The sequence below is a fragment of the Aspergillus bombycis genome (assembly GCF_001792695.1).
Source record: "Aspergillus bombycis strain NRRL26010 chromosome Unknown contig00039, whole genome shotgun sequence".
Taxonomy (NCBI): Eukaryota; Fungi; Ascomycota; class Eurotiomycetes; order Eurotiales; family Aspergillaceae; genus Aspergillus; species Aspergillus bombycis.
In genome coordinates, this window is record NW_019170041.1 from 261675 (window position 1) to 273908 (window position 12234).

Below are 12234 nucleotides of genomic sequence, written 5' to 3' on the forward strand. Positions count from 1 at the left end.
CTTCGCAGTAATATAACTCCTGTGCCTCTCGTTCTCTCACCGTCGAGCCTTTCCGAACTCCCCGCTCTCGCTTCCTTCGACTCTCGCTTCTTTCCTATATAGATATGGTGGGCCGCCTGTTCCTGTGAGGTCTACGTCTACTCCGACGGTCTCCACTGCAATTCTACTACTCGTCACCATGGCACGTTGGCCATTGGCCTGGACTGCCAATGTCCCGTCGACATCGCGACTCCTTCACCTCCTCCTGATTACCCTCGTTCTTTCGCTTTCCGTCCGTGCCGACGATGACACCACTCTGATACCTACTGCCGCATCGGATAGCTTCCCTTCGTGCGCCTTGAGTTGCTCCATCCTCCAACAAGCCCAGACTGGCTGTGTACCTCCGACAGCCCAATCGAGTGACCGCTCGACCTATGTCTCTTGCTTTTGCCAGTCGTCGTTGATCACTCAGCTCCATAACTCCGCGGACGGGACATGCTCCGACACCTGCACCAACGCAGACGACCGCACAAAATTGCAGACATGGTATAGCGACTTTTGCTCATCCGGAGGCCAAAACAAGGGTACTGCCGCATCGGCAAGCACTGCCGCGGCGTCACCATCAACATCAACGTCAGCGTCTACCGCCAAATCACAAAATTCCTATCCCGCCCCCAAATCCTGGTATGTAACTGGCGGAATATATTTTTCCGCGCCCTTTGTCACTCCCTTGCTGACCTTTCTAGGTGGTCGACACATTACCAATGGGTTATCATGGTAATTGTCCTGGCCGTTGGGTTCACTGCAATCGCGATCGTGGGAATGTGGCTTAAGCGCCGCCACGATGCGAAATACCCCAACCTCTACCACGCGGGCAGTGGCAGCAACAGCGGTAGCAACAGCGGACTTCTCTATAGCCGCGGTCAAAATGCCAGTCCCGGTCCGAAACAGCCGGGCCAATTCATGCCGGCTCCAAGCCCCATCAACCATGATGAATATGCTAACACAGATTCCGTGGCCAGCAGCTCTCGCACCGAAGTTGCCGTTCCTGGACCTCGTCCATCACGTCTCCAAAGGACTCCGCCGTCCGCGGACGTAGGCGATGTCGAAACTCGCGAAGTAACCCGGTGATGCTTGGGTCTACCCTGTTTTTACCATATCCACTCTTTCCCAAGCAGAGCGTATTCGAACACAGCATCTAGTGAATTTTCCATAGGGCGGTTGCATAGACAAAAGCTCCCGGGCACGATGTAATGCCTCCAATGCGTCTATGCTACTCTTGTGTTATCGATGCTCGCTCCTGCTAATCTCGCATTTGTATCCGGCGTTTTGCGTGCTCGGCTGGCTTTTCCTTTTCCTTCCTTTCTTTCCACTACCTGGACCAATTTCGTACAAATTTTCCGTACATGATACCATATGGTGTGTACATGTCTTCTGACCTGCGTTGCATGGCTTTGGCAGAACATAGTAATCTTTTCCTCCGTGGAGGCTGGGTCGTCTTTCTTCATCGCTTATATTTGCCTGGACATGTCTTTCCTTTCTTCATGATGTCTCCTCGTCTCACCCAGCATGAGATCAATGAATTGCTTGCCTGGATGTGACATGTTGCCGGCTGACTGTAAATTAGGTATATTCGCCTGCAGTACAGGACCTTAATGTAATTTTGCTAGATCCTGAAAATATCTTATATGGTTCCAACAAGCGGTCTCGTAAGGTTATCTGAGATATATAATTTCCTGAAACAAAGGAAGAAAGAAAAACAATACCGCGCTACCAGGCGAAAGCAACAATAAACCTCCAAAATCAAGACACAGTGATACTCACAATCTTGATATCCTGCTCGGGCTTCTCCTTAAACGTCTTCGTATTCTCGATCTTATGCACGACATCTAATCCCTGCACGGCTCGCCCGAACACAGTATGCTTGTTATCCAACCATGGTGTCTTCTCCGTCGTAATAAAGAACTGACTTCCATTGGTATTCGGCCCAGCATTAGCCATGGACAAAGTATACGCCTTGTCGTGCTTCAAACTGGAGAACTCGTCCTCGAACTCCCCGCCCCAGATCGACTCGCCGCCGGTCCCGTCGCCCAACGGGTCTCCACCCTGGATCATGAACTTGCGGATCACACGGTGGAAGATGGTATTATTATAGTAGCCGTTGCGGGCATGGGTCACGAAGTTCTCGACGGCCTTGGGCGCGGCGGACGGGAATAGTCGGAGATGGATATCGCCCATGGTGGTGTGCAGGATAGCGGAGGTGCCAAGTTCGTTTGATTTCTTCTCGGCGGATTCGCGGCCGGTGGTTGTTTGGGTGGGTTTCTCGTTCTGGATGTCGCGGGAGGATTTGGAGACCTCAGTTTCGTTGGTGAAGAGGTAGAAGCGGACTTTGGCGAAGCCTGTGCTGACAAGGATGGGGTCGCGCTCTTCGGCTTCTTGTAGGAGGGGGTTGGAACTTGCGGCCATGGAGACTGTTACGAGGCCTTTCTTTTGCGGTTGGCCTTGGTACATTGCTAGGTTGAGGGAGCGGAAGGGCTCGTCTTTGCCGTAGACGCGCACGACGCGGTTGGTGTAGGTGTTTATGCATTTTGTGCCGTAGAGGGAGCCGTAGAGGATGAAGTGGCCGGATTCGTCAAAGACGACGTTGATTTTAGGTTGGGTGATGGGGTTTTCGAGCTCACGTTCGACGGCGAGGCGGCGGCCGAATTCGAGCTCGTCCAGTTGGTGGATTGCTGTGCCAGCCTGTTGCATGTCGGTTATAGTGGAGAGGGATTCGTCGTATTTGCGGTAGAGCTTGCCTGTGGCGAAGTCGAAGACTCGGACCTGGCGGTCGGGGAAGGAGAAGGCGGCGAATTGTTCGCCGGAGGGGGAGATTGTTAAGGATGTTGGGGTGGATTTGGACTTTTTGAACTCGAAGAGGTTGGTGGATGACTTTAGTTCGAAGACGTTATCAGGCTTTTCGAACGAGAAATCCCCCGCTCGCCAGTACTCGATCATGCCGGACTCGTCGGCAGAGACGACGCAGTCGTACGCATCGTTGAAGGCGATTGCAGCTACCGGATTTCGGTGGATTGACTTTACGGTGTGGAGGGGGTTTGGGCTTTCGCCTCGGCCGTCGAATATTTGGATCGTGCTGCTGCCTTCGTCGGTCACTGCCAGCAGTGGTAATGAGGCGCCTCGGCGATGGACCCAGCAGACACAGCGGGGGGTGAACTCGAGCGTGAGCATAGAGAGCAAGTCTGTATCCAGTAGTTAGTTCGCTGTAGCTCCCGTCTGATATTCTGTCGATGTTGACATACCGAATGTAACCACATCAAACAGCTTCACTGTCTTGTCGGCTCCAATCGTCGCAAAGCTCCTACCATCCGCGCTGACACTGACGCCCCTCACTTCGCTATTATGGGCACGGAACTCCTTCACAAACTCAACACTAACCGCCATCTTCTTCCAGAATTTCACAAACCCATCAATAGACGACGTAATTAGAAAGTCTGTGTGCGGTGTTATCGTCACAAAGGACAATTGGTCCTTGTGCATGAGCGACTTGGAGTAACGCGGCGATGCGGGCAGGGCGTTCACGTAGACTTTCTCGAAGGGGAGCTTGCGCCGCTTCTTCTTCGGCGCATCTGCAGACGGGAGAGCTGGACCGAAGTCATCATCGGAGGAAGAGTCGTTACCTGGAGTGAGTTACGATTAGCATCTTGTGCTCGTTTGGTTTCTCAATTCGAGGTTGAGCGCACCATCATCCTCATTGCCGTCTACCGCGGAGTGCGGTCTTTTATTGGATAAAGGCTGCGACTTCTCGTCTTCTGCCGCCATTCCGAGAGAATTAAATATGGATTGAGAGAGTTGTGGAAAGGAATGGGAGCGAATGCTGGTTGGAGGAGGGAAGCAGTTGCAGGCGGTCTGCGGCAGCTTTTAAGCTCGGGCCACATCGCGAACTTTTCTGGACGTCCCGCAGTATTCAATCATTATTGAACTGTCCGCCAAATTTCCCCCCCATCCAACCCCCCTGAACGAGCTGCCAGTCTTCCCCTTGACGGTAGCCATCTTTCACATTAATTACTATCCATAATGGTCAGTTGATCACGCTGTCGTCTTTCAATTTCTATTTTTTGATTCTCTCTTATGCTGACCGCTCTTAGGCGTCTGCCAATCCTACGCAGATCTTTGCGGACGATGTCATCGAAGAGAAGGGAGAGAATGCCCGTCTCTCCGCCTTCGTTGGCGCCATCGCCGTCGGTGACCTGGTGAAGAGCACTTTGGGTCCTAAGGGAATGGACAAGATCCTCCAGTCAGCGTACGTGGGACTGGATTCGGAGATGCGGGGCTGTGATGGTGGGCATGTCACTAATAGCTATCCAGGTCGACCGGTGAGATCCTCGTGACAAATGACGGTGCTACAATCCTGAAGGCCATCGCTCTCGACAACGCTGCAGCCAAGGTTTTGGTCAACATCTCAAAAGTCCAAGATGACGAAGTTGGTGATGGCACAACGTCCGTGACCGTGTTGGCAGCCGAGCTGCTGCGTGAGGCCGAGAAGTTGGTGAACCGCAAAATCCACCCCCAGACTATCATTGATGGTTACCGGATAGCCAGCCGGGCCGCTCTTGACGCCCTCGCGAAGGCTGCTGTCGACCGTAGTGCCGACATGGAGTCTTTCCGTAAAGACCTCCACTCCATCGCTCGTACCACCCTCAGCTCCAAGGTCCTGGCCCAGGACCGTGAACACTTCGCCACCCTCGCCTGCGATGCAGTCCTCCGCCTCAAGGGCTCCACCGACCTGAGTCACATCCAGATCATCAAGAAGGCCGGTGGAAAGCTTAGTGATTCCTACCTCGACGAGGGTTTCATTCTTGACAAGAAGATTGGTGTCAACCAGCCCAAGCGTCTGGAGAACGTCAAGATTTTGGTCGCCAACACAGCCATGGACACGGATAAGGTTAAGATTTTCGGTGCCCGGGTTAAGGTCGACTCGACCGGCAAGCTGGCGGAGCTGGAGAAGGCGGAGCGTGAGAAGATGAAGGCTAAGGTTGACCGCATCAAGGCACATGGTATCAACTGTTTCGTTAACCGTCAGTTGATCTATAACTGGCCCGAACAGCTGTTCACTGAGGCCGGTATTATGTCTATCGAACACGCAGACTTTGACGGTGTGGAACGTCTGGCTCTGGTCACTGGTGGTGAGATTGCATCGACCTTCGACCACCCCGAGCAGGTTAAGCTGGGCCACTGCGACGTTATTGAGGAGGTCATCATCGGCGAAGATACTCTGCTTAAGTTCTCCGGCGTGGCTGCCGGTCAGGCATGCACTATCGTGCTCCGCGGTGCTACGGAGCAGCTGCTTGACGAGGCTGAGCGCTCTCTCCACGACGCCCTCGCCGTGCTTTCTCAGACCGTGAAGGACCCTCGTGTCACTCTGGGTGGTGGTTGCGCAGAGATGGTCATGTCCAAGGCTGTTGAGCAAGCCGCTCAGAACACCACGGGCAAGAAGCAGCTGGCTGTTGACTCTTTCGCAATTGCTCTTAAGCAACTGCCCACTATCTTGGCCGACAATGCCGGTCTGGACTCCAGTGACCTCGTGACCCGACTACGACAGGCCATCAACAACGGCATGACCAGCTCTGGCCTCGACTTGCTGACCCCCGGTGGCGGTATTGCTGACATGCGGGAGTTGGGCGTTGTGGAGAGCTACAAGCTGAAGAAGGCCGTGGTTTCCTCCGCATCGGAGGCATCAGAGGTAAGGAATTTTATCGGGCATTTCTTTTCTAGTAACAACACAGCTAACCTGGACCCTCTGTAGCTTCTTCTGCGCGTTGACAACATCATCCGGTCCGCTCCCCGTCGACGTGAGCGTATGTAAGGTGGTCAGATGATTTCTTCTTGATGGCGCGATATGGACAGGAAACAAGTTTGTTTGGATTCAAGCGAAACGGAGAGCAGCCACCACCGTGAGCTGTACTGGATAAATGTTGATAACGTGCTCTAATCAGAGCGTAATAACCGTGACATAGACCCATTGATTGATTGACATGAGACAAAAGCATTGACGAACTTGTTTATTGTTCTACCCTAGAAATCCGTAAGCTAACCCAAGCAGCTTGTTATTCATCGAATCCATCTGGCAGTTTCTCTTAGCTTATAGTAACCCGGGGTTATCCTCACAAACATGTCCGACCGCTGAACGTAGAGGCACGGAGGAGCTTTATCCCTGCTAGCCCTTTCCTTTGTTCAACCTATAGTAGTAATATTTATAGGTTACCTATTTCCTCTCTACTTGTCCTTATATATCCTGCCTGTGATCCTTCTCATAACCAACTTTCTTTGCCTTGACCCATCGCTGGCTTTTCCTATTTTCCGCCCTCGATCCTTGAAGCCCTCGTAGCATTCCCCTTCCCTCCCTGTTTGTTAAATCGCGAGAGACAGGCTCGAATCAGATATGGAGAGCCAGAAAGTCGAGTGGAAATGGCTCGCAAGCCGCATAATCGTGCCTATGGCATTACTCTACCTAGCTTCGTTCTTCTACACCTTGGTGAAGGTACGACTGTGCTTCTACCGCCTCAAGAAGAAAGGAATGGTACAGTTCTAACCCAAGTCGCCGCCATTTAAATGACGAACTTCGCATCTAACAATCCATCTCTGTTAGCCCATGCTCCCCTGGAATCCAGCCCTTGGAAATCTCCCGGTACTTGCGAGGTTCATGAGAAAGGTGCCAAAAGATGCCCAAGAGGCAATGTCTTTTGCACTCCTTGCCTCCGAATCAGGACTAGATACGTGCTTTTATATGGACACCTGGCCATTTGGCTTCTCAACCCTCGTTGTAACCTCACCAGACCTCGCTGTTCAGGCCTGTCAAACCTATGACCTTGTCAAGCCGGATGCCCTGGGCGCATTTATAACTCCAATGACTGGTGGACCAACACTTTTTGACAGGAATGGCGCAGAATGGAAACGTGGACGAGAGCTCTTTAGCCATGGCTTTAGCATGCGGTCAGTCATGAGCTATGTTCCGTATATTCTCCAAGAGGTGGAAGTGTACGTTGATGTCCTGCGAGACCTGGCAAAGACAGGCGACACCTTTCTCTTAGACGAGATCACTTGTAAATACGTGATGGATATCATCGGAAATGTCGCAATGTAAGGCGCTCGCCTGCACGCCAGCTCCCGCTACATCAATTAATATGCTCAACAGGAACACGCGGTTTATAAGCCAGCGAAAATTCCATCCAATTGCAGCTGCGATGCGGGATACGATAGACCGGGAGTGTCAAATTGAAACAGGAAATCACTTCAGTCGAGTGAATCCTGTGCGCCTGTTCAAGCAGTGGTATAACGGACGGACGATGAACCACTATATTGGGATCGAACTGGAGAAGCGATATCAGAAATGGAGACAACAAGGCGCGACAAGCTCGTCTACTTCCAAATCTATCATGGATCTCGTCATCACAGAGTACATGAAGACAAGACAAGTCGCAGGGTCAACACTCGACCCCAAATTCAAGGCCTGGGCCACTACCCAGATTCGACTGTTCCTCTTTGTCGGGCATGACTCAACCGCCGTGACAATCATGTACTGCCTTTACCTCCTATCGAAACATCCAGCAGCTTTAGCCAAGATTCGCGCAGAACATGACAAGATTTTCAGCACGGACCTTTCGAACGCTCCCAACTTACTCCGCAAACGCCCAGAACTCATCAATCAACTTCCATACACATTGGCTGTCGTCAAAGAAACACTCCGCCTCTTCCCACCCGCAAATGGCCTCCGGGACGGTCGCTCTAACGTCTCCCTCCGTGACCACCACACCGGTACCACCTACCCAACGGCAGGTTTTGCAATATGGATTGTCCACAGTGCGATTCACCGCAGCACCCATACCTGGCCAGATCCACATGCTTTTATCCCTGACCGTTGGCTCGTTGACCCGGGTCACCCCTTATACCCACCACCCGGGGCTTGGAGGCCATTCGAGCACGGATCCCGAGACTGCATCGGACAGACGCTAGCCCTCCTCGACATTCGAGTCACACTTCTTATGACCGTTCGTGAATTTGACTTCAAAGACCAATATACGGAGTGGGATCAGAGGCATCCTGCTCATGGGCTGAATACTATTTTTGGGGAGCGTGCTTATATGATTCAGGCAGGCTCGGGTCGGCCAGCTCAGGGGTTACCTTGTCAGGTGTCTCTTAATACGCGATTTCAACCAGAGAATAGGGAAGGAATTAAACACCAGCCAGAATAGTCCGGGAGTAGCCGGTGTTCCCAGTAAACAATCAGTCAGAACTCAACAAGTCTCCCGGAGCCCATACGGAGTACTCATGTACTCTCTATATAGAAGCGGCAGCACCTGTATAAGGTATTCGGTAGAGACTGGCAGCAAGTCAGTCGAGTTATACAATACCTCTAATACAACGACATCTGATAAGCTCTCCCCTAGTTTGGTAAGCACGGCGCTGCTATGTGGGGTGTGGGGTACTCGTAGACCAGGAAATTGCCACTTTGAATCAAGCATTCTTCGGACGTGCTGGATTTCCTTTCCCCTTTCATCGTCTTAATAGCATTCAACGTATGACTGACTCGAACACCCAACCTCGCAATAATGCCTATATACGCCGCTCGCCATGAAAGCCTTACTCACCTTCTAAAAATAGAAACAACTGTTGTCCTGTCATGCCACTCTTCTGAACTATTCTATGAACGGCCTAACCTGGTGCACAGCATGCCGTCAATGTAAGACCTCACGCAGAGGCGGGACACAACACAGCCCGACTGGCTGCACACGGACGAATGAGATCACTTCGACGAGGATGAACGGTTGTAGTAATATGATGTTACACTTCAGACCGGGTACTATACTGAGAAACTCCAACTTGGCCTGTCTGCCATGTTGTCGGCATCGTTAAACTTTATCTACAAATTTTGCGCCTTTTCCTGCAAGGCACTAACATTAGATCTGGGCACAACGAATGTTATCTGGCAGCTTCTGGCTCGGTGCCTGGGCGTGATATCTACCAAGAATTTTCCAAGGCGTTGGCAAACTGTGGGGCTGTGGATGATGGCAAAGTGAAACAACCAGACTCACGATCCAGATCTGGCCAGGATGGGCGATGTGCTAGGAGTTTCTCCTACTGCTGTGCCTGTACAGATTGGTGAAAAGTATGTGTTATATCCCTGAGTCCCTGATGTGTCACGCATGGGGAGAATGACTGATAGATTTTAGGTGTGGATATTTACTGCTGTCATTCTTGAGGTAGCCGTTATTGAGGTTGGATTGATTCGCACAACACTCGATGAGGGTGACACAGGAGCGACTACTAGTTGTCCTCAGATAGCAGCCAACAGTGCCAGCAATTTGGGGATCCGTGGGCGTATTTACTATTAGCATAACACGTATAAACCGTGAGGTTAACTACGCTCGGTTAGGTGCCATCATGTACTACACTAATATGATCGACGGGAGCCGGGAGGATCAAAGGATCCTTCAGGAGATCGCAGAAGCATAAGGTAGTGGGTATATACTTGAAATGGAAGAAACAAAACAGCTCAAAACCTGGACATATGCCTCAACCAAGCATAGTGACGTTGTCTCTCATCTTCTGGTAGTCCGACCTGCTTATCTTTGATCTCACCTCATCAAGACACGAATTATCGAATCCGCGGTCCGGGTTATTTTCGGCAGGCTCCTCGTCTAACAAGATGCATTAGCGGCAATACTGAGCGTGTCCATTGGTGCGGACAAAACAGTTGTCTATAAGGCGCATCGAACAGTTGGTTCCGCCATGTGCTGTTATCAGATACTTCCAGGATCAACCTTCCGTCTAAATACTATCGCCAGCAACCCCCGGGAACATCCCCCCCGCGAGCTGTTTATTTATAGAGCAGAATGTAACCGTGATATGGTCCTTCTGTGCTGTCATTTAGCGTATGGGGCTGGAGGTCAGAGCGGAGAATCTCCATTGGACACGACCCCGACGGTGATCCCGCATGAAATGAGTAAACCGTCAGCACTAACGAACAGTGCTAAGAACACGGCTGCAGTTTCGTGATGATGGGCTTTCTGGCCCCACACAAGGCTGATTCATGAATCTAATTGAAGGATTGATGAAGATAATCCTTCCCCGTGCAGGGACTGTGCTTTACAAGTACTTTGCAAAACAAGCGATACAAATCCGTCTGACCCTAATCCGTACTGTCTGACATGCATCCAACTGCAGACTTCACCAGCGCTGGAATCAGCCCCTCCATGCACCCCTCGCCAGAGGCGGACAAATCTGAACAGGGATGCGCAGCCTGGTGATCACTAACGGGCATATTCGAGGACCTCGTCCGCCACCCTCCATTTCGCAGGTTCAGAAAAGAAAATGTGTTCTGTAGTCTTCAACCCGCCACAGAAACTCTGGCAGAATGACTCGTAACTCTACCATTGATGAGGTCACATTTGTGGTATGCCTTGAAGCCATGCCCTTATCCAGACTTCTTCGACTGTGCTTTCCAGCTAACCACACCCATAGACCATTCTCTGGGTCTGTCTGACCATCAGCTTCTTCTTCATCCTCGTCCGGCTCACCCTCCAATATCGCATTGACCGCAAGTGGCACACGAGTGACGTCCTGATCCTGGTGGCATGGCTGTTATCGCTGGGCAATGGCATCACTTGGTCCTCGTTCTACAAGCAGATGTACGAAGTGATTTCTCTCGCCAAAAGCCCTACCACTATTGATTTCTCGAAGGTGCCAGCTAATATCGAATGGATGCAAAAACGGTACCTCAACGGACAGCTCTCTGCTTACCTGCTCTCCTTCACCGGTTTATGGCTGATCAAGCTATCGTTTGTGTTTTTCTTCCGGCAACTGGGAAATCGATATCGCGCACAACAGATCCTTTGGTGGGTGGTTTTGGTACTTGTCATTGCCTGCTATGGGGGAACATTGGGCTGCCTGGACTATAAGTGTGAGATGAGTTCTCTCGAGTATAGTATTGGTCAGTTGCCGTCTCCTCCAGCTGCGTGACCGACTCGGGCTGCTAACAATGGGATCGACAGAGGTTTGCGCAAGTGCCAGCGCGATGCACTCCCAACAGGTGAGGCTGAGAGTAGCGACGTCTCTGGACATTGTGTCGGACGGAGCCAGTATGTGTAGCCCTTCTTAACGAACTATGCTCGCTCTTAATTCAGGATTCGCTGACCAAGGTGCACTATGCCAGTCATTATTCTTTCCGGTAACGTCATGTGGAGGGCTCGAGTGAACCTGACCAGAAAGCTTGCCTTAATCGGAGTTAGCTTCTTGACGGCGTTTATCATCATCATCGCGCTATTACGGCTATTTCTCAGCGTATCAGATATGAGCATCATAGACCCGATCTGGCTAGGCTTCTGGAATGCGCTTGAAATCTGTGTCGGTGAGTTGACCCCGATGACACGACGGCTGCTGTGGAATCATCTGATTGTGTCAATAGCCATTGTGGTTGCCTGTCTGGCCTCTTTCTGGACCTTTTATACCAAGTCAAAGAGGTCACCATCACCAAGCGATATCTATAGACATGAATCCTCCCCTCCGACCAGAAATTACGCCTCTTTCGAAGCACCAATCCTACTGGGTAGTGACATGAGTGAACGAGACAAAAACCCCCAATCTGCCGTGTCCATCCAAAGTCTGAATTCGAGACAGGGCCCGGATGCATGCCATGCGACTCAGGTCTGAGAGGTTGGACAAATTTCAACAATTAACGTTCTGTCGGAGTGCCTGTATAGGGCTTTGCATAGCCAGCAGGTGTAGCAGTATAAATTTATAGAAAGGGCGTTTGGAATACTACGATCCTGGAATACAATGCATTGTTTTTGGATATAAGCATTGGCGTAGTTTAATACTTACTTATATTGTGCGTCTCGTTCTTAAGTAATCCAACTGAGGCCTTCGGTGTGCCGGTCGGAGTCGTCATTTATTCTTCTACAGAGTACTGTACTATACGTCTTGTCGTTCCGGTTTGCAGTTCTGGCTCTAATACTACAAGGCACACGTTCGTGCTTGTGGATCACGTTATGATGGAGATGCTGATTTATCCGATGCATGAATGACACTGCTGCCTACAATACATTCGCGCACGACTGTCCCACTTTACCATCACAAACCTATGGTCTAACATACTCACACACTTGAGCTCACAATCGAGGTAAAGCTTATCGCCGTCATCCATCAATATCGAAGGCAACTCCGAGACTACACCCCTTTTCCACCATGTAGGGATGCAAT

General features: G+C 51.1%; 5 protein-coding genes across 5 annotated transcripts; 4 read left to right on the forward strand and 1 right to left on the reverse strand.

The window, feature by feature from the left end:
* Positions 1–178: 178 nt before the first annotated feature.
* Positions 179–1110, forward strand: ABOM_005451 (uncharacterized protein; the record flags this gene model as incomplete). Its single annotated transcript, XM_022532580.1, has 2 exons — positions 179–663; positions 726–1110. 2 exons carry the CDS (start codon positions 179–181, stop codon positions 1108–1110), a joined length of 870 nt encoding a protein of 289 aa, XP_022389466.1.
* A 672-nt stretch (positions 1111–1782) lies between these two features.
* ABOM_005452 (WD40 repeat domain-containing peptidylprolyl isomerase) lies at positions 1783–3798 on the reverse strand (the record flags this gene model as incomplete). Its single annotated transcript, XM_022532581.1, has 3 exons — positions 1783–3218; positions 3279–3656; positions 3720–3798. The coding sequence occupies 3 exons, from the start codon at positions 3796–3798 to the stop codon at positions 1783–1785; spliced, it is 1893 nt and encodes a 630-aa protein (XP_022389465.1).
* A 255-nt stretch (positions 3799–4053) lies between these two features.
* ABOM_005453 (chaperonin-containing T-complex subunit CCT2) lies at positions 4054–5842 on the forward strand (the record flags this gene model as incomplete). The annotated part of the gene is made up of 4 exons (XM_022532582.1): positions 4054–4056; positions 4125–4279; positions 4345–5719; positions 5783–5842. 4 exons carry the CDS (start codon positions 4054–4056, stop codon positions 5840–5842), a joined length of 1593 nt encoding a protein of 530 aa, XP_022389390.1.
* Positions 5843–6418: 576 nt separating this feature from the next.
* ABOM_005454 (cytochrome P450) lies at positions 6419–8228 on the forward strand (the record flags this gene model as incomplete). The annotated part of the gene is made up of 3 exons (XM_022532583.1): positions 6419–6556; positions 6626–7116; positions 7172–8228. 3 exons carry the CDS (start codon positions 6419–6421, stop codon positions 8226–8228), a joined length of 1686 nt encoding a protein of 561 aa, XP_022389376.1.
* Positions 8229–10390: 2162 nt separating this feature from the next.
* ABOM_005455 (uncharacterized protein) lies at positions 10391–11685 on the forward strand (the record flags this gene model as incomplete). The annotated part of the gene is made up of 5 exons (XM_022532584.1): positions 10391–10429; positions 10498–10966; positions 11028–11114; positions 11189–11383; positions 11441–11685. 5 exons carry the CDS (start codon positions 10391–10393, stop codon positions 11683–11685), a joined length of 1035 nt encoding a protein of 344 aa, XP_022389375.1.
* Positions 11686–12234: the final 549 nt, after the last annotated feature.